At 52.0% G+C, this 25973-nt stretch overlaps 1 protein-coding gene across 1 annotated transcript in view; it reads right to left on the bottom strand.

The window, feature by feature from the left end:
* Nucleotides 1-25973, bottom strand: part of ZMAT4 (zinc finger matrin-type 4) — a 45472-nt gene that overhangs the window by 7484 nt on the left and 12015 nt on the right. Inside the window, exons 2-5 of the mRNA XM_051812033.1 lie at nucleotides 22866-22967; nucleotides 11854-11943; nucleotides 6823-6979; nucleotides 1936-2163 (exon numbers count right to left, since the gene is read on the bottom strand). Coding sequence (XP_051667993.1) covers nucleotides 1936-2163; nucleotides 6823-6979; nucleotides 11854-11943; nucleotides 22866-22967 — 577 coding nt within the window. The remainder of the gene's footprint in view (nucleotides 1-1935; nucleotides 2164-6822; nucleotides 6980-11853; nucleotides 11944-22865; nucleotides 22968-25973) is intronic.

Below are 25973 nucleotides of genomic sequence, written 5' to 3'. Positions count from 1 at the left end.
GCTGCTGAAATGTTGTACTTCAACTGACACTGCTTATTCCAGGCTCACACAATGCATCAAATGTTCGTCTCCCACACTAGTCAAAATAGAATTAATATTTAAGCTGTGATGGGAGAAGCCACCAGGGATGCAGGGGAAGGGGATGACTTTGCGTTCCAGGGAAAACTGAGGCAGCCACTGCCTTCAACACCTGTAAGGATCTGCTCTGGGCTGGTAGCTGAGGGCACCCAGGAGAGCATCTCTGGAGGGACAGAGATGGACAGATGGACATGGCCTAGTTAAGAAAAAGTGGAAAAAAGCTTTCCCAGCTTGGCAGGCTCAGGGATGGGACAGGCTCAGGGATGGGACAGACTCAGGGATGGGCTCAGGGATGGGCTCAGGGACAGCCCCTTTGGCTCCCTGGCTGTGCACCTCCCTGGTGCTGGGGAGCACCACAGGCTGCAGCCCCCAAAACAGCACCCTGGAGTGTCCAACCAGAGGGCCAGAGCTGTTCCCCTGCACCAGGCACACACACAGCCAGGACAGCTCTGCTGGCCCCTCTCCTGCCACCCCCACTCCGGAGGGACCACACTGGACCCAGCTGCAAACCCAGCCAAGCACAGCACCACGGGAGGGTAAAAACCAGCGGCTGCTGAGGCTGTGAAGGCCTCCAATTTCAACTCTCCCGGGCACAAGCTAAATGACTAAAACACCTCACAACTGATTTATTTACAGTTAATGACATCCTTGGCCACTCTGGAGCTTGGCACAGTTCAAAGCACCGAGCACTTCCATGTTATTGTCCCAGGTTTTATTCCCACATCCTTCCAGTAGCGGGCAGTGACTCAGCCCCATGAATCATTGATGACACCGTGAGTCACACTAGGTAGCACAGGAGGATCTGGATAACCATTACAAGGTTTATGAGAGATCAAGAAGTGCACAATATATTGTATAGTCATTAGTATCTAAAGGGAAATTATTTCATTTAGCAAGGGAAAAAAAACCCCAGGTATTTTAAAATGTTATTGCAAAGCCTCACTGGCAAACCAGACCTCTCTCACATGGCTCTGAGTCAAACCTGCCCTTCTCCCTCAGCTGCCTCGGTCTGCACAGGGGATCAGAACCCAGACCTCAGAGACAAGAGGCTCGTGCCTCTCCTGTGCCTGCCCCTCAGAGCAAAGCTGTGCTCTGTCAGGATTCAGTCCTGACACAGATCACAGCTCCCACCACAGCTCGGGAGGGCCTGGGGGTCCCGGGGGGCTGTGGCTCTGCTCTGCACGAGAGCAGCTCCCAGAGGGGTGCAAAGCCCAAACCTGTGTGACCCCGGGGTGCAGCCCCCACAGGGACCCTACAGGTGCCAGAGCCCCTCCCCGTGGGGCCAGCACAGAGGGACAGACAGACAGACAGACAGACAGAGGAAGGCTGCTCTCCTTTCTGCAGGAACACAGAAAACTTGTGTTTAACATCCCTGCAGCAAGTGCTCAGCTCTCTGGTTGTGCGGCCCCGGGGCCACCGCAGTGTTTTACAAGCACTAATTAAATCACAGCAGACAGCTCTGTCCCACTCTCCATCAGGGACATGTAGGGAGTGCTCTGCCTCCAGCAACATCCTCCCATCCCCTTGTCCCCGTGGGGCCAAGCGCTCCAACGTGTTCTCCTCTCCCAGGGATGGGCCACACTGCTCGAGGACAGGCGTGTGTGCCAATGGAAGGGACTATTTTAGGAGGAGGCAGAAGAGATCCCTAGGAAACAACTCCGAAAGGATGCTGCTAACACTGCAGGCTGGCACCCTGGAGCAGGGGATGTTTTTTCACAGCAGTGGGAACCTCACGAAGCAGTAAGAGGACCCCGGGGTCCCTGCACCACTGGAGCAGGGGAGCAGTGACCACGGCGGGCGAGGGTCACCGGACCCCACGGGGGGCAGGTCCCCGATCTCCACGTGCCGCTCCCTCACCTCTCAGCTCCCCCAGGTCCAGGGTCTTGCCCAGCTGCTCCAGGAGGTCAGCCCTGGCCGCGTTCTTCTTGTGCTTTTTGCCGTCGTAGTGCTGCTGTGCCATGAGGGGGTTGTTGAACCAGGCTGTGCAGAGCTGGCAGTACCTGTCCGAGTCCCGGCGCTGCGGCGGGGACGGCACCGCCGGGGCACTGTCCGTGTGCGGCGCCTTCAGCGAGCCCAGGGCGGCCTCTGCAGAAAGGACACGGCCAGACATGAGCTCTCCAGGCTCGTGCTGCCGCCTGAGTAACAGCAGAGCCCGAGGCAGATCCCACATTAGACACGGGGAATAATTAGCAGCAGTTACAGGGTCCCAGTGGATATTTTGGATGGCACTGCTTGGAAATCTACCACTTCTCATTAAAAAAAGCAGCATGAAAGGACAGCCCGGGACTGTTCCTCGGCTTTCTGCGTTTCAGGAGCTGGGGAAGGAGGATGCTCTCAGTTCAGTTACACTTCTTACCACTGTTGTGACTAAATCTGCTAAACTTATCCTGCTTGAATTGCTACTCCAAGGAAAAATCACCGACGGAGAATAAATATACCATGCAGAGCCATCTCCTTCTCACGACAGAGAGACAGATTTATCACTATCTCAGGATTCTTATTTTTTAATTTATTTGGTCTCAGAAAGAACAGGGAAAGCCGTAGTCATTGTAAATTGTCACAGATGAAAAAAGAATACTCAATAGTCAGTTCCATCTTTCAAAGACCTTCACATTGTGAACTGTCAGGTACCAGCAACCCCTGATCTTAACTTAATTCCATTTTCCAGCCCACCCAGGAGCACAAAGATGACCCCCCAGTCATTCCAAATAAAAATGGGTGATTAGTCTTTATATAATGGAGTGCACCTTGTTCGACACAGTTCCCCAGCTTTGTACAGTACAAGTCACAGAGCCACGGAAAAACAGTTTAAAGTAAAATAAAGTTCAGACAACACTGCGATACAAAAATATACAATGACGAGCACTTAATTATCACACTTGGTTCAAAAATTCCCTTTTATGTGGTTTTCCTTTTCTTTTCCAGATGAAATGTCTGCTCCCTAAATAATTAACAGCCTGCTCTCTCTGTGGCACTGGAATAGGCACATTTGGAGGCGGCGAGAGGCACGTGGTGGCTCCCTTTGATCAGGAGGTGATCCAGCTGAGCCCTGATGAGCACACAGGGCAGAGAATGCCAAACCCACCTCAGTGTCTGACACCAGGAATGGCAACACAGGGATATATTTAGGCACACAGTCATGCCTGGAGCCCACTGTGATTGACTCCACGGCTTGAGAAAGTTAATATTGTTATAAATCTTCTGCTGACCTGCTCGTCTATTAACTTCCTTCGAGGAAATTCTATCTTGCATATAACATTACTAACAACCTTCTCAGTTTCCAGGGGTTTGTAAGCCTCTATTGTTTTTGGTGACGACTGCCAAGGTATCAGAGTTCTGAGGAGCTGCTCCGGGCAGGGGCAGGGCCAGGCAGGGCCCAGCTGGATTTGGCTCCTAAAAACAACACCTTTCCTACAGTTTCCACAGGAGAGACACAGCCCAGCCCCTCCAAGGTGCACGTGGCAGAACTGCAGGTGCAAGGAGAGCAGAGCCAGGGGCCAGCACAGCCACTAGGAAAAAAATGAGGGAACTGCAATATTGCCTCTCCGAACTGGGATTACACAGACTCTGCAGGTGCTTGGCTCACACAAAGAAGCCCAGCTTGCCTGCTGCAGACACGTTTCTGCACTCCCTGAGGAGCCCCTCTGCAGGAAGGGGCCCATGCCCAGACCCCAGTGATGCCACAGGGACTGGGAACAGCCCCAGTGATGCCAGGGGGACCCTTTGCAGTGCCCCAGGACAGGGCTGGGCTGTGCTGGGGCACCAGACTGAGCTGCAGAGATGTTCAGACCATTACAAACAACCAGTGACTTCGGCACTCTGACAGATCTGACTTGTTCTGCAAGCCCCAGGCTGTGAAGTTAAATCTATCCACCCTTTTGGTCAGCTTTCCCCTGTTTCTACGTTCCCTGAGGCCGGAGGGGAAGCAGGGAGGCTGAAGCTCACGGAGCTGGTGGTGTCTGCAGGAGTTACATCTCCCACTCACTAAGGGAACCCGACAGCAGCATCTCTGCTCTCAGCCCCAGGCTGGCCCAGCAGCCCCGTGGCTGTGCCTCTGAGCCCTCCCCAGGCTGGTGGCTTGTGCTGCCCCAAAGGCTGGCAGGAGGCTGGCAGTGGGGTGGCACCAGAGCCCCCATGCCCACCCCGGCCCTGCTCCAAGCCCACCACCACATCTGGCTCCCCCTGAACCCGTGGGCTGCAGGACCCCCTGCCCACACCACAGAGGGGCTGCCCCAGGCAGGGATTTCCTCTCAGCACAAAACTCCTGCTTGTGAAGTCACACTCCTCAGGTCCCACTGACAACCCCCACCACCCCTAAGGTGTGCTGAGCTGGCCTGGCAGCTAATGCAAACGTCCCAAATTCACCAAATCCTCCTGAAGAGAAACAGATGAAAACTGACTTCTCCCCAAACGTGGATTCACTGGTTTGATATGTGCTACATAACTGCTGCAGAACAGCAAATGCCATCATTCCCCGAGCAGCGACACGAAAATTAATAATAAACACTCACAAAACGTCAAACGTTAAAAATGTTTCTCCATCTAAAACACAAACATAAAAGCTGCGAGTTTGACTATTTCAAGTATTTCAAAATGCTAAATAGCTCATGACAGTCTGCCTTACGCTCCCTTTCACTGTGGGAGGGAAGTGAGAAAGTCTTACTTTGCTGCAAGAGGCAAAATACAAAGTTAGAAACACTTTAGCACTCCAGCGATGAACTAACGTTTGACTCCTTTCTCACATCCAAAGCTTTTTATTCTGAGCTGGATTTAAATGGTACCCAACTTTTCCATTGGCACGCTCCAGGAACCCAGCATGAGGACAAGAAATAACTGAGCCACAACAAGGGGGCACTGGGGAAACTCGGTTTTCTTCAGAAGAAATCCCAGAAATCTGGGACTAAGGTAGACCCCAGCCACTGCTGGACAGATCCTTGCATCCAAACCCAAAAGCCATTTACTCTGCCCCCCTTGGTGTCCCAAAGCCAGGACTATTGCCACCTGCCTGGAACAATCCCTGCATGCCCCTGTGCTCGGATCAATGAAGGCAGAAGCTTTTTCCCCCACAACTCTTTGGTTTATAGCTCCTGGTGATGGGATGCAAGCTGACAGAGGATGTTGGAGATGACTAGAGGAATTCGTCAGCAATGGCAGTGACATAAAGCCTCTGAGGGGTACAACCTTGTAGAGCAGAGCAACAGGAAAGATCACAACTACCTCACTGTCACGATGAGACATCGTTTTTGTGAGAAACCCGACGGTTGGGGCACTTCTCCCTTCCCTGAAAGCACCGGCAGAGAACGAGAGATTTGTGTTCCATTTGGATGGCAACAGTGAAGGGGAAGGTGTATCTCTGCAAGGAGACTGAGACTAAATGTGATTTTCTTCAGGACTGATGAGGCAGAAACCCCAGAATATCAAGCAGCAGAATATCTTCCCCAGGAGCATCCAGCACACTCAGGGCTGTGCTTAGCTGACTCCCAAGACTCACGAGCACTGGAGTCTCTGAAGCTCTGTCTGACAGAATTAAAGCTCCCTGGTGCCAGACACAAAGGACTGGGACAAAAATCCAGTGGGAAAAATGCTGGGTGATTTTAGGAAGCCCAGAAAAATGCTGTGTCCAGCACATCTCATCTCATCTCTGAGAACTCCTGGAGAGCAAGGAGGTGCTTATTAATGTATTCCTGAGCTCAGCTTCATCTTCCAGATCAAGTGCCTGGAAGAGCTGATGAGTCCTTGAGTTACTCCTTCCCAGTGATTAGGATGGCTGAAGAGCCCATTACTCTGGAGCACCAAGTGTGGCTCACTTAGAGCCTTGTGAGGCTGATCCAGATGATTCAAAAGTGAGACCAAAACACAGTGCCAGGCTGCAGCCCTTGGCAAGCCCTGCCCTGGCCAAGCCCTGTGGTCCCTGTACCTGCCTGCAAAGTCCCCACAGGAGAATCCAAATCATCAGCTTACATGGGAATCACTGTCTGTGCTATTCCCTGAAATGGAAGGGCCCAGGGCAGCAATTCTGGGTCACATCTGCCTGCAGGACCTCAGCCCAGGGATCCTTCCTGGAGAACAGGGAGTGCTTTGCTCGAGCATTCTCGGTCCCCACAACAACAGAGGAATTATTTTTTTTTCCACAGATTATCAGTGTTTTTCAGGGACTTTATGGTTAAGCAAACAATAAGATGGTTAAATTATCCGATTCCAACACTTGACTTTTTAAATGTGAAAGTTAATAGGCTTGCATTAGTGGAACCACTGTGGAGGAAAGCACAAAACCCATCTGGGCAAAAATCAAGAGACAATCAATCCAAGAGTTTTTAAAGCCTGGATTTCCCTCTGAGGTAAGCACAGCTTATGCTCTCTCTGCTCTGTACAGCAACACCAAAGGTTTATTAAACGTATTAGCGGAGCTGTCGAGTAACTGCTGATAATTAAAGCCAGGCTTGGCTCTCTGTGCCCAGTAGAGACATTGTCTTCCACGAGCAAAAACCCTTGGGAAGCGTGGAGCCAGAGACAGGGCTCTCACACCAGGGCCCGCCCCGGCTGACAAACCCCTCATCTGCACGAACAAAGCAGACAATAACGAGCATCAGCAATGTTTAAAGGTTGTTATGACAGCAACACAAAGGAACAGCTGCTTCTGCCAGCCACCACCACTCAGCCATCCAGGCTGTGCCCATCTCTGCCCGCACAGCCCGTGCCCCCCACGCCAGCCCCTCCTGCTCCGCTCGCTGCCTCTGCACCTACCTGTGGCCTTTAATGCTGGTTGTTCCCCTAGCAACAATTTTAACCTTTTGGCATGGATTTTCCCCTGGTAATGCGATTCGGCCACCACTGCTGAGGTAAAGGACATGTTACATAGTGTGCAGCATTTGTTCTTATCCACTGAGTCACCATCACTGCCCTGGGTGGAGACAAAAACACAGACAAAAAAGGAGGTGTGTAAGCCCACCGAGCACAGTCACGGGGAAGGAAGAGAGGAATCCAGGTTGTTATGCCAAGGCCACGGCTGCCAAGAGGTTTCCCTTCCTCGTGTCTCTGAACCTCACTCCTGCCCGGTCCCAGCCCTGCCCAGGGGACACCTCCAACTGCCCAGCACCTTCACCCTGCTCTGTGCTGGGAGCTCAGCCTGTACCTGTGTCCCCCACGGCCACAGGGCTCCTGGCACATCCCCCAGCCTCCCTTCCCTCAGCCTTTATTCCTGTTCTCTGGCTGAGGTCCCACAGACCTGGAGCTTTCCCTGCCCTCTGACACCAGCACTTCCCCCCGAGGCACTTCTGTAGGAGACCCCAAAACCCCTGGGGGACAGGACCTGGGGGCACAACCCTCTGTGCAGGTGGGAGAAGCAAATGAACTGGCCAGAATCATGCATGTCCCCTCAGCAGGATCTGACACCAGCTCTGGGTGAACCTACCCACCTGACCCACCACTGAAGGTCATCTTCTCCCCCAGAAAAGCACTATTAGAAAAATGACTGATTTTCATCACTTTTTTTGTTGTTGATAACTGTAAATCAACTTAAACCTTAGGGAGAAATCTCAAGAGGTGATTAGTACTGTTCTGAGTGTAATTTGCACTTCTTTTAAATAGCTTTCTCTCAAGATATTTTATGCCTTCAAAGGGAAATCACTTGAAAGTTAAGAGCAGAGTAAAAAATTTCCACACTCTATTGATCATCAGTGGTGGCAACATATAAAGAGCCTCCAACAGAGCTCGTTTGAAAAGCTGATACACTTCGGTGTTAATGCACCAGGGTCTCTTCCTCTGCCAGGGCTGCTCTTCAGTGACACTTTTCCCTTTCCAACCTACTTTCTCAGCTAGACTGCAGTTAAAAAGAAAAAAATAAAACCCCCCTCAAAGACCCTTCCAACACCTCACGTAGAGCCCAGGGTCCCACTTACACTGACCCACAGTTCACTGCACAGCTCACCCGGGCTCACCCAAGTCTCTGGGTGGGCACCTCAGTGAGTGGGCAGGGGAGGAGGGTCACCCCCAAACTCTTGGTGGGTCTGTGAGTCCCTCTGCACACACATGACAGACCTCTGCTCCCTCCCAGCCAGTTGCACACACCAAGAACTGCTCCTCCTCAGCAGGGCGCACGAGGTGTTTGGGCTCAGGTGTTGATAAGCATTTACCCATGTTCTGTCTGTCCTCTGCCAGCAGCATCACCTCCCAGCAGCATCCCCTCCCTTCCCTCCACCATCCCCTCCCTTCCCTCCTGCACCCTCAGGCCCTGCACGGAGCAGAGGCTGCTCAGCCCTGAAGGGTAATTATGCCGTCTCATTTGTCAGCGCCTGTTTTACCTGTAACCGGAGGGGCCGGGAAAGCCGAGCCGGGTGTCTTTTGTCACCCCCCGAATGACACGGCGCTGACAGGATTGTGCAGCCAGCTGGTGAAATCACACGCCTTGTCTGCCAGGACACCCGAGCCGGGGCACAGGGCAGCGCCTGGTCCCCGGGGATGCACCCCCCCATCCCTGCCATCCCTGCCCATCCATCCCTGCCCATCCATCCCTGCCCATCCCTGCCCATCCCTGCCCATCCATCCCTGCCCATCCCTGCCCATCCCTGCCCAGCTCCCATGCCAGCCCGGGCTGAAGCAGTGCACGGGCACTGACAGCTCCTCTGAGCTGCCACACGCCCACCCAGCAGCTCCCTGACCCTCTGCTGCCAGGCCCAGCCAGGGAACATTTCCACCCCTCGTTCCCTGAGCCTTCTCCAGCCAAACCTTGGCCATGACACAGCACAGGAGCTTCACACAACAGAGCACACCACGGGCTGGGAGTCAGAGCATCCATCTCCCAAAACTGCCATCCCACCTCTTCCCCCTCCTCCACAGCTGTGCCGAGCCAGCCTAATTTATAGGGCTTCTTTTTGTGATATTAGAAACTTCAAAGCCAGTCTCGTACATCCAACAGAATTAACTTCAGTTATTCGGCTGCCTGTTAACAAGCTGCTAAAAGGCATAATCCCCACACAGGGCCAGGCACTTGCAGCCCTTTGCTGGGTGTTCCTTAAGCAATCCACGGGAAAAGTAAGGATTTTTATTCCACAGATACAAATCTGCTGTCTTCACTTCCTAGGCTTTACTAAGAAGAAAAGATTATACAAGCCCTTGACTACAGCAGTATGAACCACAGCACTGAAAGCACTGCAAAATAACTTTTAAATTTGGGTTAATTTTCTGTGCATGAAGGTGCTGCTATTAAAGGGCTGCTTTCTGCAACGCTCCATAGGAAATTCAGGCCATTGCCACTCTGGAGCCTGTTTTTCTCATGGCACAAGAAAAGAGCCAGTTTATGGCTCCCTAAAGCTGAAACACTGAGTCTGGACATGTTGAGAAACAACAAGCCCCAAGTGAAGTGTGGGGGTGTGACAAGGTCAGCACATATCCCACAGTCCCCACTCTGGCAGGAGCAGAGCCACTGGCAGCCTGGGGAGGATGGGATGACCCAAGAGACCCCGGCTACCACCACCCAGCTGTGTCTCTGTGGGCATTTAAACCTGCTGCAGAATGAATTAAAGTCTTCCATCACTGATTTCTTTCACTAAACCAGTACTGGGTGCTTTGGTTGCAAACCTCTGGTAGGGTACAAAAGACACAGTAAGAACACTGGCCCTAAAGCCAGTTGTTTCCCCTGAAGATTTCAGCTACAGCACACGGTCAGTTCTGCCCCAGAAGGGTTCAGGACTGTGATTTCCTCACTGATGGGGAGCTGAGGCTGAGCCTCCCGAGGCAGCCCTTGGCTCCACCACCCCCAGCACTGCCTGGCAGGACACACATCACCCCAGCCACAGAATCTAATATCCTGCTGCCTTCCCTCAGACCATTCATCCTCACTGTTATGAGCCCTTTCCCGAAGCTGGTTAAAGCAATTTACTATCCCACAGTACCAGTAGGGCTAGAAAGGATTTGAAGGCTTTTCTCCCATGACGAAAAACGTGTTTCATAACACATCAGACATTTTCATCATGTCTGTTCTGATCATAAACAGGGTCCTGTTAGTTAAAGGCAGTGAGAAAAGGCTGATTAAACCTGATTTACCAATCCTGGGACTTGAGGAAAGGACTCCTGATTTCAGCAGGGCCCTGACACCTTCTCAGATGACTTTCAGCTGAAATGTTAAGCAGAAATTTAAAACGGAAGGTCAAGCCATGAGGGTTTTTTCCCCTCCTCCACACAAAATTAAACCAATAACGAAGAGCACAACAACCGAGTCCTTATCCAGCACAGGACTAATTGTATGAGCCTCCTGCTTCTCACTCCAAAGGGCTAACGGGTGCTCTGGGAATGCAGGGTGTTTCTGCAGCCCTCAAACAGCAAACAGCACTACCCTTCACCTCACAGGAAGGTCAGGAAGCAAATGCTGCCTCTGATCCCATTGCACCGAGTTTCCACAACTGCAGCTGCCTCTCCCTCCTGCTGCCAGAGGGACAAGGTGCTGTTTCTGTGCTCAGCAGGACACAAACCCAGTGGCACACAGCCATGGAACAGTTCTGATGGGAAAAAAAAAAAAAAGCAAATATTCATTTTTTTAAGTTGCAGATACTTCTGCACGAATTTAATTGGTTTTCGTGGATTATTTCTAATACTCATTAGAGTTGCTGTGCCACAGCCCAGTGACACTGCTGGGATCAGGCACCACAGCCACACATGTCCGTGGCAGGGATGTCACTGTGCAGCATTTGAGATGTCCTAAACAGTTCTGTTCTCTCTAAATGCAAAGGCTTGGGTAATATCTGATCAGCAACGAGCCCACTTTGAGCTGTAAACATTGGCATATTTTCCCTGTTATATTTTCATAACACAAATAATTTTAGAATTTAGGTCTGGCCTAGCCCAGCATTCACCTAGAGCACGAGGACTCACTAATCCACCCCCCAGTAGGGTTTCCCTTGGCACAAGCATCAGCAAACACAGAATTACACTCCTTCTCCAAGTTGCCTTTCAGAAAAAAAATGGGAAATAGTTCAACTTTGACTTATCTGAGGTCTGGTTGGTTCTCTGTCCTCCATATCCCTGTGCTGAGATGCACAGGCAGTATGTGGTTCCTTGTTAGACACAATCAAACCCCTTGGAGGATCATGTTCCCAGTCTGTATGTGCCTGCCCACTGAGCCCTTCACACTGTCATTAATAACTCAATGAAAATGCAGTGAGATCCTGTTGTCAAGGGGCAGACTGCAACTGCAAGTACTCCATGTGCAACAGAAATGTACACGAATGTCTTAATTACTGTGTGAAGGAGCTTTCAGATTCCTTGGGCAAAATCTGCACCCTTCTCCTTTTGATTAGAAGATATCTCAGTAAATATCAACAGTGCTCAGCCCCAGTCACACCAAACTGGTTTGGATGCTGCATGCTGGGAATTTCACCCCAGTGCTGCTCCATGCACAGCAACCCCAAAGGCCCTGCCAGCAGCACCCCAGAGTGGCCACCACCCCACTCCTGGAGCCTCCATCCCCCCCATCACCTGCCCCAGGTGCTCACCAGCAAACCCAGCCACCACACTGAAATGGAGTCAGCCCTGGGCACCTGCTACCAGCACGTTTGGTCCTACGAAAGAACATCCAGTGACCAAAAATGCAATCCCTGTTGCTGATGCGCATCATTCTCGTGCGGTTTATTGAAAATTCTTTCCAGCTACTCTGCATTTCAGCCAATCTGAATGTTACCTCTGGGCACCTGATCACCTGCGCCCGTGACAGAGAGCACGCTGTGGCCCAGAGTCAGTGAGTCACAAAGCAGCTGGATAAGCAGGGACTTGGATTGTACCCACGTTTTCTGACCGCAGCTTTTTCGCCGGGCAGCCTCCGTCGACGGGGTGAAGCATGTAATAGAGGCGGACCTTGCTGGCATGCTTCCGACTCTGCAAGACAGAAACAGAAGAAAAAGGAGAACTGAAGTTGCAAGGAGCAGGAGACTCTTGTTGGGCTCACTAAAGCAACCCACAGTCAGGTTTCACACCCCCTTAGCACAGGTATCCAACACCGGAGCAGGAAAGGGGGAAAGACCCAGGCGAGGAGCATCTGCACCCCACAGAGGTTTCACAGAGCTCTGCACCCAGCTGAAACGAGCTGTGGGATGACTGGGACTCCTGCCATTAGGAAATGGTCCACCCCAGCCACCCCCTAAGTCCTGCTGCCTGCAGCCCCTCGGAGACACGGGGGGGATCAGGTGGCGAGGGAAGGGCAGCATTTGTTACCCAAAATATGGGGTTACTGAGCTTCAGGTGGGGACAGGATGGCATCGTGAGGGGTCAGAGGCACACACACACAAACCAAAGCCACAGCTCCTACACTTCCAGAATGATAAAATATAACAGGGGTATAAAACCTCCCGTGAGGGACACATGAGCAGGTTTCACGCTGCCTCTGGGCAGGGCTGGAGCTCACCCTCACCTTTGGGCAGGTGAGGGTCACAGGGGATGGGAGATTCCCTGGTCATGCCAGGAGCAGCAGCAGCCAAAGCAAACCCTTGGGACTTGCAAAACGCAAAGGAAGATTTTAAAGCTTCTACAGCAGGAGCACAGACATAAACCTTTAAAACCCTGACTTACAGTCAGCTCTTGCCTTCCAGCAGATGCAGGGAGGAAAAGCCTGCAGCCAGGAAATACCCGCAGCCAGGAAATACCTGCACCCAGCATATTGTCCAGATATGTGGGCAGCTGTTACTGTGCAAATGCCTCCTCTGAATCTCCCTTTTCTGACTGCCCTACAGAACAACAGCACTGCAATACCATAATTTCAGATCACAGAGCTTCAACTTTAAAACACTAAATTATCATCAGTGTGTTCTGGAAAATTCTTTTTCCTGCGGTATGAACTTGGAGCTAAATTTGCAGGGAGCTGTAATTTGTATTTGTGTGCAGAAATGGGACTATACAATAATTTTTATCCACGGAGCAAATCAGTCAAGATAAATAACGTCAAGTATCTGCCCTCAGCTTGTCCTCCTGCTGCATTTAGCAAGTGTGACCTGCCACGGCCAGAGCTAAGTGCAGGAAACCCCAAAGCTCCAGCTATCAGACGAGCAGCCCAGGCAGCAAGAGCTGTGTGATTAGGAGATGACCAAATAGATGTTTGAAGTGCACGGGACGGAGGGGCGGCGGCGCTCCCGGAGCTCCCGCTGCTTGGCCGTGGTCAGGGAGAGTCCAACACCCCACACAGGCAATGTGGCCTGAGCTCTTCAGCTGAATTCCTTCCCTGAGCATCGACACCCCGCAGAGCAGCCAGCCTCCCTCGAGTCATCCTCCCCACAGTCACGAGGCTCTTCCCTCGGGTGAGTTCATCCAGCACGTCACGATGCCCACACGCACACACAGCCACAGCCTGCTCCTTTAGAGGGTGAAATGTTTGGGGTGGGGGCTGCTGGGCGTGTGCAAACCACAAAGGCAAGATGTTTAGAGGAATCATTACTGTGGTTCTGCTCCGTGGCGCTCGGCTGGGCCACAAAGATGCCCCAAATGTTGGCGTTAAAGGGCAGCAAAGCTTCAGCCCTCTGTGAAACACCTCTCACCTCCACTCACGCATTTGTCTGGATTTATGAAAGCCTAGGTAAGGAAATGACTTATGTTTGGCAAGATCTAAAACCGCACGGCTCCTTATGCAGCCTCATTACCCCACGGTTACAAAAGCAGAGCTCAGAATCCTCCCTGGCCTCTGCACGTCCGTGGTGAGCGGGGGAAGCACAGCCCATTTGTCATCCATTTTATCTCTGGTATTTCCTACATTTACATGTGTATTTATCATCCCAGCACCCCGGCAGGAGCACAGCAGGAGCACAGTGATTATTCCTGGCGTGCTGCTCGCAAACAGCCCCGTGGGTTGTCCTCTCCCTCTGCAAAGCAAACCTGCAGCTCCGAGGCACGAGGAGGGCAAGTGCCAGACACACAGCGGGGCCAAAGGAAGAACCACGACCAGGAGCCAGGAAACCAGGATAAACTGGGATCTGGGCACCTCCAGCTTCCATTCTGATCCATCTCACCACACGCACAAGCCTTAGAAAAGACAAAACCTCGCCACAAGTGTCAATCCACAGTCTGGAACCAGCACCCTGCCTGTGGAGGCACCTCCAACAGCCACCACAACCTCATCTTGGGTGCAATAGGGGTGTTTCTGTGCCTGTGAATATTTCTTTTGTAGCTGTACAGAGTGTTACACCAAAGGCATTTTCACTTCATTTCCCTGTCTCTAGTGGGAACAGCACCTTTCAAAGGCACGAAGTCTGGCTTAATACTGTCAGCTTGAAAACCAGCCCTGGCCATGCAGGGAGCTCAGAGAGAGCCTGTTTTCACATAGCTGCTGCAGAGTTCTGCACTGCAAGCTCATGTGCCACTGTAAGGCTCATCAATAAAAGTAAATAAATGGATCATTTCTATCTCTATCAAATCTACTCTAACACAGAAGATTGTGGCAGAGACAGCAGAGTTCTGGCAATTCAACTCTGAAACATAAAAGGGCAAAGCAGAGCTAAACTGTGCTATGAAATGCAATTTGGTCTTGCATAAATCAGGTTTTGGAGCACACTCTGCCCGGAGCAAGAGGCGAGAGCAGGCAGTGAGGTCTCTGTGGGAGCAGGGGCAGCTGGCAGGGCCTGGGGAGCTGCAGGCAGGGCTGGTTTGGGATGCACAGCCCTGCTCGCCCTGGATGATGGAGGGGCTGCTCATCCCTTCTACCAACGGCCCTGGGGAGCACTGACCCGTCTCCCCTCCCACGGCCAGAAGTCCCCAGCTGAGGCAGCAGCCCGAGGCTGCTCAGACACACACAGATCCCCCTGCCCTGTGTCCCCAGGGCTCTGGGCGAGCAGACCACACGGGCTCAGCACCCCACTGCAGCCCCGGCTCTGCTCCCGCTCTGCACTGCTGATCCAAGCTGAGCTGACAGTCTGAAACACTTCAGCACTTCCCCATTTGTGAGGGCCTTCTTCCCGTCCCCCCAGCCAGGTTCAAACCAACCATCTCTGCAGCTTCCCTCACGCTGTGCTGGCAGCTGAGCTCATTTCCCTGTTCCCCACAGATCCCTTCATCAATCCTCGCTCCCTCCTGTGCTGGCAGCTCCGTGGTTTCCATCAGTCTGCCCTTCCCCTCCTGCTCCTCCTGCTCTGTGACCTCCTCTCCAGCCACAGGCCGGGGCTCCCAGCCCTGGGGGACGCGTGGCCACACCGAGCATCACTGGAGACACGAGTGGGAGATCAGGGAGGGATCCACCCTGACAGCCCAAATGGCTGCAGCTCCTCTTAGACTGTAAAAAATTCTTTTTACAAACCCATCGGGTGGGTTTTAATCCTTTTAGTCTACAGTGTTGATTTTTTTGTGCGCTGGCAGTTTCTTAATTAAATTGCCATGCAACGTGCAGTCACATGGTTACACCAACTTTATTATCTGTATTGGCCCTGTTTGTAATCTCATCAAAAGAGAGAAAGTTATTTTGGCTGGCCCAGTTCTCCAAACCTTATGCAGAAACCCCATTACATCATCCTCCAGCCCCTCTCCCGAGCCTGCTGTGCCCAGGAGCTGTGCCAAGCTGGAGGGCTCCAGCTCCCAGTGCGGGTCCCCCAGAGCTGCCGTGCCTGGCTCTGCACTCGCTTCCTCCTGGAAACTTCCTCCCCCTTCCCGGGCCATGGAGGGTCAGCAGTGCTGGTGCAGAGCGTGGCCAGTGCACTCCAAACACTGGCTCGTGAGTTAATTCCTGGACCTGCCGACTCAAACAACAACAACATTCTGGATTTCATAATCGCTGCCTGACAAGCTCCCGAATTTCTGCTGGAACAGGACCAATCTATTCCTCCCTCTGTGATATAACAACATCCTCTGCGTTTTTTAAATAGAGGGCAGAAGTATTTTCAGCAAACGCCTTCCCTTTTCTGCCTCTCCTGCCCACGCGACCAGCAAACCCTGTCAAGCTCCCCGTGGTTCACCGCAGAGCCAAACTCGGGCTGTTATTCCAGACACTGCTGCCTGTCAATGCCCCTTTTCTTCCTTTGTGATTTTTGCAAAGCCTCATTTATAATTTATGGTCATTTCTATCAACTGCCCCTTTTTTCCTCCGTGAGTTTAATTTTTTAAAAAGCGTCTACTGGTGCTTGTGCCTTCCTGGGCACACAGATCTGTGTCCACAGCTCCTGAGTGCTCAGCTGAATTCTCACCCCCATCAAACCGGCTGCTTCAAAGCAGCAGAGAAGAACATTACTGGTTTGGACATTGATTTGTTTACATGTAAGGGTAATTACTGATGATCTATTCAGCCAAGCAACCACTAGCTCACTTCATCTTCCCTACATCTGTGATCACTCCTCCCAGCTTGCCAAGCTGACTCCAAGTGAGGATCCTGAGCATGAATTTTCTGTCTCGGGAATCACCATTTCAGCTGTGATCTTTAACTTCACCACGTCCTCTATTGATTTTGACTGTACTCAAAGCATTTCTTGTCCAACACGCTGCTGGGTATCCTGCAGAGAGGAAATAACTCTCCTTGGAGGCTGTTGCTGGAGCAGTGTGGCAGGAGCAGCCGGGCTCAGAACTTGGCTCACGTGGTCCCAGCACCCACAGACCTGTCCCCCACAACCAGGGTCATCCCAGGCATCTGCTCCGCCCCAAACCTACCAGGAGTCCCTTCTCACATCCCTCCCTCACATTCCCTCTGCAGTGGATCTTACATCTACACTAACACAACCATGCATTTACTTCTCCACTGGCACTAAGGGATTTTTCCAGCCAGTGCACCTCCATGAGCAACCTGATCGAGCTGAAGGTGTCCTTGCCCTTGGCAGGGGTTGGACTAGACCTTTAAAGGTCCCTTCCAAGCCAATCCATTCTATGACTCTGTGAACAAGCCAAGGGAAAGGGGACGCAGGGACAGAGCAAGCAGGCTGGGAACTTCTCAAACGTGCTTTGTGCAGCAAACTAAACCCTTCCTGCTTGCCTGCAACTGCAGCTCAGCTTCCTCAGCTCGGGCCACGCTGCCATTTGGTACCAACGTTCAAGGTGTGGGTGGACTTCACCACTGGCACAGCCCCACCATCCCAGCACCAGCTGGGCAACAAGAGTTAACACAAAGGCAGCATCTCCTGTGTGCACGAGCTGCCCGGGACTGGCTCTGCAGCACCAGCAGGGATGCTGCTGTTCCCATTCCATCACTGTTCCCATTCCATCACTGTTCCCATCCCATCCTCCCTGTCTGAAACAAACCCTGGTTACAGCACGTCAGTGCCAGTCACTCCTGAGAGCCCTGAGCACACGGGGGAGGGCCTGTCACAGCACACAGAGACAACTAAAGGCTCTGCTCTCAAACACCTGGAGCCCCCACCCAAACACGGGCTGCAAGTCTGATATTTTAAAGACAGCAGGAGTGAATACCTGGAAGGAAGAGGTGCCCTCCTGTGCAGCAGGAGGGGAATGCCACAGAAAGGCAAGAGCTGCAGGACTTCTCCCAGGGATGCTGGTCAGCGCCAGCCCCTCATGGGTAGCAGAGCAACCTTTCACTGCTTTCATTCTGTGCAGGCTCAATGTGACATCCCTGGTGCCTCTCCATTGCTGCTAACCCTGGGGTCCCATTCCCCAAGCATTTCACTACTGCTCTGGAAGGACCTTGGAACTTCAGCTATTTTTAGGCAGCACCAGGCCTCTGCACAGAGGTACCTGGGAAGGAAGCTGTGCACAGGGCTTCATCTGCTCCGCTGGTGCTGCTGTTTAGCAATAGACTTTGACGCTGGGAGTGCATTAAAAGTAATGCTCAGCCATAAATGTTGACAACAGAGCAGTAACACAGAGCCTTGTGAAGTCCCACCCCATCTCCACTGGTTTCTGCAGCACACGTGACCCAGCAGCTGCCACTGTGCTGCGTGTCCATATGGGCTCTGTGCAGGATGGCAGCACGAGCCCTGTGCCCTAAAACACTGGCACCCACCTACCTCCCTCGTGTACAGTGGGTGACCACATTTACCTCAACATATTTTAGCTGGGGCTGTCACCACGACACGAAGTGGGTGCCAAGGAATCTGCAGGAGGCCTGTGTGTGCACAGACAAAGAACAGAGCAGCACCTTCATCATCTCTGCAACACAAACACGCTTTCATTAGCTTTTCCTCCTCGAGCCAAGGTTCTCCTACCCAACACCAGCACAATCTGCAGGATAACAGCAATGTCTGAGCAGCCACCAAAAACCATGAACACCATGGCAGAGCAGATCCCAGCAGTGGTGGGGAAGGACGCAGGAACAACAGGTAGGACATCCCCTCCTCCTTCATCCTCTGAAGGATTTACACATTACTGCTGCCAAAGCAAGACACAACGTGACAGGTGAGCAGCAGCAGTGGCAGAACATAGGAGAGAGCTCATGGCCAGCAAATGTCACCTTCCCTTCCATGGTCCCTGACATCAGCAGAGCCCCGACACACGATAGCCCAGTGCAGCCCTTATTTCCAGCTGAGGCACATCCCTTCCACTCCTCCATCCTGGAAATGCCTGCAGCATCTCACGCAGGGAGCTGGGAGCAGAAACAGAACATTCCAGCTCCTTGCTTTCTAGCACAGCATTTATTTTGTTAAATAGAGTATGTGCTCTTGCGGCGCATTAATATTTCAGACACAGGATTGCCTTTCTGAGCACACACATCTTGATCCTTAAGGCACTAATGTGCCAATAGTAAACAATGTTTATTATTCCTTCAGACAAGCCATCGCTTCATGCCGTTTCCAGCCAAGGACAGCCCCACTGGAAGCAGATTAACCCCAGCACTGCTCCAGCCCCCGCAGAGGAGCAGTATTGATGGGGCTGTCGATAGCGCTCCGCTCCCCAGACAGGCTGAGAAATTCCAGAGAGCACTCAGCTCCGGAGAGGAGCCAAAGGGCACGGCACTTCATTTGCTCTCCCCACTTCCCTGTACATTTGAATTTTAACATGCCTTGCCTCTGCCCTCCCCTGCTGCTCCGGGAGCATTCAAGCACATTCCCTCATCTCAGGGGGAGAGCTGACACCGGCACAGCACCTTCCCGGGCTGCTCCTCCTCCAGACCCGGCGTCTTCCCTCATTTTAAATGGCAAAGCAAAGCACCATCTGAACACCTGAAGCAATAAAGATTACAATGGAGAAAAGCATTACAGCAGCCTGAGGAGCAAATGTGGTGATGAATGTGCAGCTCAGGGTGAAATCCGAGAGCAACTTTGCATATGAGGTAATTTTCCTGCAGGATTTTCAAGGGGAAACATGAAAATAAATGGTAACATCTTCCTAATGGCTGTGAACACTTCTATACAGAGATGAGGACTTGGAGCTAACTAAGAAACCTTAGCCCTATTTTTTTTTTTTTAGCTTTTTAATTTACAGAGCAGTTCACCAGAGTGATAAACCTCTCTCAAAACAGAGCTGGAAGGAAGTGTTAATTTACGGGTGATCCCCAGAGAATTCAGCAGCAAAGAGGCTTCGGGCTCCAGAGGGAGACAAGATGCAGAGACAGCAAAGAAAAAACCCATCTCTGGGGCACAGACTTTCAGCAGCAAGCACAGCACATCAACAGTGGGACACGAGAAGGTGTGAAACACCCCCCCTGCACTGGCCACCACCTGCCTGGCACAGCCTGGAGCGTGTGGCATCACCCTGCCTTCTTCTGTGATCCTCCACCCACTCAGTCACCCCGTCCCTTTTGTCCCTCCCGAGGAGGAAATGGGAGCCAGGGCACCGAAGGGACACTTGGCACTCGAGGGCAGCACAGGGAGCGTCACCCAGCAGGGGTTGGTCTCAGGCATCCACACTTGGATGCTTTATTCCAGCAGCAGAGGTGGGAAGGGAGTTTTCTGACACTTCAAGGGAGGAATGAAGATATTCACTTGCTTTAACAATTACAATATTCAAAGGCATGCCCTTTCGGGCACCAACACCACCCAGTAAGATTTGTCTCACCTCTCACAGCTGCACAAAAGCTGCCCAGCACCAACCCCCTGAGACCCTCAGCACCACAGCAGGCACAGAGCTCGTTAAGGCCTTTCCTCACTCGGGAATGTCATTACAAGCCAATATCCCAAGGCAGCTACCAGGCTCAGCTCTGTCCTGGGGTGAACCCTGGGCAGGAGGGCAGGACCTGGCAGTTTCCCCGGGGTGGGAAGGAAAGCCTGGACAGAGCATCAGACAAAGCCAGAAAGGCAGTTGCACAAAGCACATGAAATAAGGGCAGTATTTGCTGTATGTCAAGTTGGAAGCAAAAATATGCTGCAAACACCCCGATCCTTTTGTCATTTTTCCACTACACTTGCCCTTGGAAATAATATCGCTTAATATTGCGTGACTGACATCAAATTATTTTTTAATCCTGGCAAAGTAGTGCAGAAGAAGAGAATTATTGGTTGGTGATTTGGAGAAGGAGACGAGACAGCGATTGGAATTGACTATTCCTGTTTGGCAAGATAAAAACATCCCCCTTTCATAGGCTGTTTCCCTCTATTTTCTTACAGAGAAATGTCTTATTTTGCATGCACAGAGAGCCAAGATTCCAGTCCCTGGCACAAGGGCTGCAGAGCTCACTCAACTGCGCTAGCGAGGCAGTGGATCAATCCCCTTTCTCTCCGGGCTCTGGCTCAGGAAGGGTAAGGGCAATGCTGACCAAAACAAACCCCAGCACCCCCAGCTGCACGGACACCAAGGGTCCCAGTGCCCGTGGACAGCCAGGGTGCCCACCCTGGGGGGCTCCTGAAAACAGACTGGCAGAAAAGAATCAGTTTTTAACCACAGAACACTTTTTCAAAAGTAAGAAGGGGAAAAAAAAAAAAAAGGTGCGCAAACAGAGAGCAGCTACTTTGTCAATCAGGAAGAAACAGAACCTCACATTCCAGGCAGCAAGGGCTGGCAGCCTCGGGCAGGATGGAGCACCCAGCTCCACCTCCCTGGAACACCTCCGGGCAGGTCTGCAGCCTCTGGCTGTGCCTGGGGGTTCCAGGAGGTGCCAGGAGGAGACTGTCACACTCCAAAGTGTGACCAGGACAGGCACCCCAGAGGGACGAGCCTCTCCACGGCACAGCCCCGGGGCAGGGGCACCCCCAGCACCTGGGCCACCCTGAGCAGCCTCCCCAGCTCACTCCCTCACCCCTCTGCTCCGTGTTATGCAACCCACAGGCGAGGTCTGGGAATGACATTGTTGTGCTGACATTATTGTCTGCTGGGATCTCACAGGGCATGACAAACGAGCACAACACCTCGCACTAAAATATACAACAGAAAACCGTGTTGCTTTCCACGTTTCAAAAACATCTGCTATGAATTAATGATTCAGCTCATACCTCCAGTGACAGGCGCAGAGGAGGAGAGATTGGCTGAGCACTCACCAGGAGCTGCTCCCATTCCTGCAGCAAAGCTCCTGCCTCCTGGGGGCAAAATTCGGCACCCACGGTGCCCAGCAGCAAGACCTGGAAGGTGTCCCTAAAACTCCAGCCTTCCACTTCCCACCGGCTGCCAGGGAGCTCTGCTGCACACCAGGGCAGCCTGAGGAGCAGTTACAGGAGAGCTCTTAAGGAAGTCACCCAAACAAGACGTGTAAAGTGCCTTACAAGGGAACGAGCATTCTTGTTCCCATTGTTAATTAATGCAGCACAGCATCCTCGGAGCACGGACACTGAGCTGCTGGGACGTCTCCACTGGCCACACAAATGTCTCCACCGTGTATCCATTACAAAACACTTGAGTCAGAGCAAACGTCTGGGGAAACTTCATCTCCCAGGTCCCTGCTGGAACACTACAGGCACTGAGTGCCCCAAAGCAGGGGCAAAATACAGCTCCTGTGAGTACAGAGGTCCCTCATCCCCCAGCTCTTCACACACAGTCACAGAATTGTTTAGGTTGGAGAACACCAAGGCCATCAAACCCAACCAAATTATTCCATATTATCTAAATATCTATATTATCCCTATGTTATATATGACAAATACATGAAGTTAATATAGTTTACTCTGTATATACACTGTGTCAAGACAGATGATGCAGACATGCATCACTTCTCCTGGAGTCTTCCAGGAGAGGCTGGACCACTTCACACATCCCTCCTCGGCCTGACATCCCCAGGGGAGGACAGTCCCTGCACAGTTCCTACCATGCAAGGGGTGATGGACTGTGCTCTGAGCCCTCCTGCACAGCCACACACGGTGACCCTGCACCTCCTCTGCTCCTGAACCTGAAAATGGTTGTTCTCTCACTGGGTGAACACTGAGAGCCCCTCACCATGGCAGGACCTACACCAGGCTGCTGCAGACCTGCTTGGAGAACACTCCCCACAGCACAGGGAGCAGGTGCTGACACAAGGAGAGGCAGTGGGCTTCCTTTCCTGAAGGATTTACAGCAGCATATCCCTCAATAATTTCCTCCTTATTTAACAGGAATGTGTTTAAGTTTGTTTTGAGGACACGCAGTGCTGTTAATTGCTGCTCTAACGCATCTCTAATAATCCATTCTTTCTAATTGTTCATTGCTTGCCACCTCTTAAGTGCTTAAATACATTCACAAACACTAATCTATTCTCTGCACAATCAGTGATTCCTACTCAGCAAAGCACAGTGCAGCAAATTTAATACAACCTGAGCTCGTTTTGCTGCACTCTTAATTGCTCTCCTTGCTAACGGTGTTTCCTTCAGCCCCGCTTAAATCGCAGCCTGACTTGGCAAATTCAGACCGAGGGAAGAGCCAGACACGCAGCAGACACGGCTGCAGTGACATCACTGGCAGGGGGAGACGCCACCAGCAGAAACAGTTCTTCGAATCCCGAGTTTTGGGAGCGGAACTGCGGAAAACAGTCCCAGCCAGGAGGATCCTACCTCGTAATGGGCCACGCGCTGGGACTCGGAGATGAGCTGGGCACTGCACACCTTGCAGTAGCTCTCCGTGAACAGCTCCTGGTCCACGTCGGAGGATTTCATCTGTGCACGACAGAGGGAAGAGACAAGAAGCAGGGTCAGTTACAGACGTGCCTGACCAGGGTCCTGCAGGGCAGGGCAGCACCTGAGCCGAGCAGTTCTCGTGGCCACGAGGGAACGGAACCAACACTGAACTGGTGCCCCCAGCACCTCCCATCCAGAGTCCCCAGGGTACCCACCACCAGCTCGTGCCAAGTGTTTGTTCCTCGCCCTGGGCAGTTCCTGGGCACTGCTGGGGACCCGTGGTGTGTCCCCTTCCCCGCTGCAGTGGGGGCAGCCAGACACACCCCTGTGCCCAAGCAGCACCTGAGCCCTGAACACCTCTGGCCACAGGCACAGCACCCCTTCCCTGCCGTGATATCCACGTGTGAGCTACTCAGGAATGGCTGTTCCTCTCTGTCACCTGCCCCAGCTGGGAACACCACACACAGAACCAGCTGCAGCAGAGACGGCTCATGGCTCGGAACACACTCAACCATTCGTTGTACAACACCAACGAGCTTGTGGAGCTTCACAGAAAAGGCAAACAGCATCACAACCTGGGGGAAGGTGGGTTTAAGCTGGAGGAGCACTCTGCTCGATTCCTCAATTTAGGCACGAAAGGAAAGTGCTCAGGTGATTTACTGGGCTGGGCTGGGCTGTTCTCCAGCAGCTGTTTAAATACTTGTGTGTTCCCCAGAACTTCCAACGAGGACACTTCACCTACAATGAGGACACCTGCACCTACAAAACCAGCTTGCTGAGTGCCCTGGTTCACAGGAACAGGTTCCTCCTCTGTTCACAGCCTCCTCCTCTGAACTCATAATGAAGAGGCATTTCAGGAACACTGAGGCTTAAAACAGACGGAACCCAAGCAGAGCCAGAAAACAACAGAAGCGGCTTCATAGAGAGAATATTTAAAACTAATCCCTGTGCAAATGAAGAGGGAAAAGAGAGGCTGATGCCTTCTGACTTATGCCAAGATAAAGTCTATTAATTCATGATCATAACAAACCTGGGCATAATGAAAACTGATAATAGAGATTTTATAGAGTTTATTCCACGGATTGGGAGGGAAAACAGTATGGGAATGAACAGGCAATGAATGAGATCTCATCAGCAGACAAAGTCAGGTGGAGAAAGGCTGCTCAGTGCCAGGTTGCACGGCAGAGTTGGAGGTGGTTGTGCCCAATCCCCAGTGTCCTGCTGCCCCACAGTTATTGCATTTTATGGAAACCAGCAATTGAGTTGAGATCAGAGACTCCCAGCCTGGAGAGACCAGTCAGCCCCCAGCTCCAGGAAAAGGTTTGTTCAAGTGTTCTGGTTTCCCAGACAAAAGACACAAACCTCAGAGCTCCTCCACTGCTGCCCTTGCATTTTGATTCTGCAAAGACATTTGCTTGTTTTCTCTTGCTATCTGCTGAGGTTTAATCTTCATTTACTCTGTCCAGAGAGATGCTGCACTGAGAAACTTTCAAAGACACCAAAAGGCCCTTTTAGGAGTACAAGAAGTGTTGCAAAATTGCATCAAAGGCAAAACACAGTAGGGGGAAGAAATCTCACTTAACTACAACAGATTGACACAAGGCAAACCAAAGAATCTCATTAAACCTCAATCCAGCAACCAAGCCAGAGTCAGGTAACATTGCCTTCATTTGCATGCAGCCTGCAATGCTCACAGCACAAACCCTCACTGCAAAAATCAGAGTAAATCAAAAGCTTCTCTGTATCAGTCCAGCTCTCTGTGCTCTGATAACAGAGCCCAGGTCTATCCTGCCTCATCAATGGAATCGTCTGTCCCCCTTTACAGCAGCAGGGGCTGAACAGGCTCGTCCAGGAACAGATCTCGGGTGTCTCTCCAAGCAGTAACTTCTGATACAGGTGTGGGACGTGTTCCCCTGGACACCACGGGTCCAGCACCAGGAGAACACGGTGGTTGTGCTGAGGATGTGACTGTTGTGCAGCACAATTCGGGACCTGCTGCTGTCCCCAGGCTGCCTCAGTCCCACAGAAGCGCTGGAAGGATGGGACAACCCTTCTGCCCCGGAGCAGTTGGGTGACCAGCTCCTCCTGCCTGGCTTCAAGCACTGCTTGCACAGGCGAGTCCTGCTTCCCTGGGAGCTCCCTGTGCCCACGGAAGGGCAGCAAGCCTGGCACTGCCCCAGCCTGCAGGATGGCAGAGTCCCTTCGCTGGGCACAGGGGTGTCCTCACACCCGGGATCCTGGCACAGGGTTCCACTGCTGCTCTTCCCAGGCCTTGCTTTTTCACAGTGATGAAAAGGACAGCGAGGCAGAGGAGAGAGGAATGGGGATTAGGGGGAACAGGAGAACAAACGGAAGAAAAGCCTCCTTCATGCTTTTGCATGAATATATTAGGCTAAACTGCTGCAAGGATTCAAGTAGATGTAAGCTTGGCTATTAAAAATAATTAGAAAGCTCTGGTAACAATAACTGCTCTGAGCAAAATTAAATTTTGACAAAAAAATAACAGATTCACCTTAGCAAGGTAGATTTCCACACAAGCAATCCACTACCAGCACCCATTTATACAACCCTTGCAAAGTTGCTACCAAAACCAAGACAGCCCCAGGACAAGTTTAAACTCAAGTACCAGACTTGAGAAAACAGACTGCTACTTGTCCCCCAGAAATGCAAGTGAAGAGCAAAAGTCTCTTCCCCTCCTCAGGAGTCACCAAAGGATGTCCAGGAAACACAGAGTGAAATGAATGAGGTTTTAAAGCTGCCCCAGTGCCCAGGGTGGCACTGGCTGGTCTCACACCCAGACCACAGGGAGGTCCAGGGCAGATATTTCCCTGGGGATCTGCACAGGGACTCTGCTACATGCAAGAACCAAATGTCTGGTTCCTGCAGAGGGACTGGTACAGCGAGGTCACCGTAGGTGGCCCCAGCTGATGGCATCTCTGCTCAGCTGCAAAGGCTCCCCTCTGCAGCAAGAGCCAGACTCCAGACACAGAACCCTGGCAAAAAGAAAACAGCTTTGTGCTGCTGGGGTCTGGCCTAAAATGGTGC

The sequence above is a fragment of the Manacus candei genome, unplaced genomic scaffold, assembly GCF_025592945.1.
Source record: "Manacus candei isolate 608988 ecotype Guabito, Panama unplaced genomic scaffold, ASM2559294v1 h1tg000084l, whole genome shotgun sequence".
NCBI lineage: Eukaryota > Metazoa > Chordata > Aves > Passeriformes > Pipridae > Manacus > Manacus candei.
The sequence above is the reverse complement of the archived record's forward strand: the minus strand, read 5'-3'. Positions and strand labels throughout refer to the sequence as shown.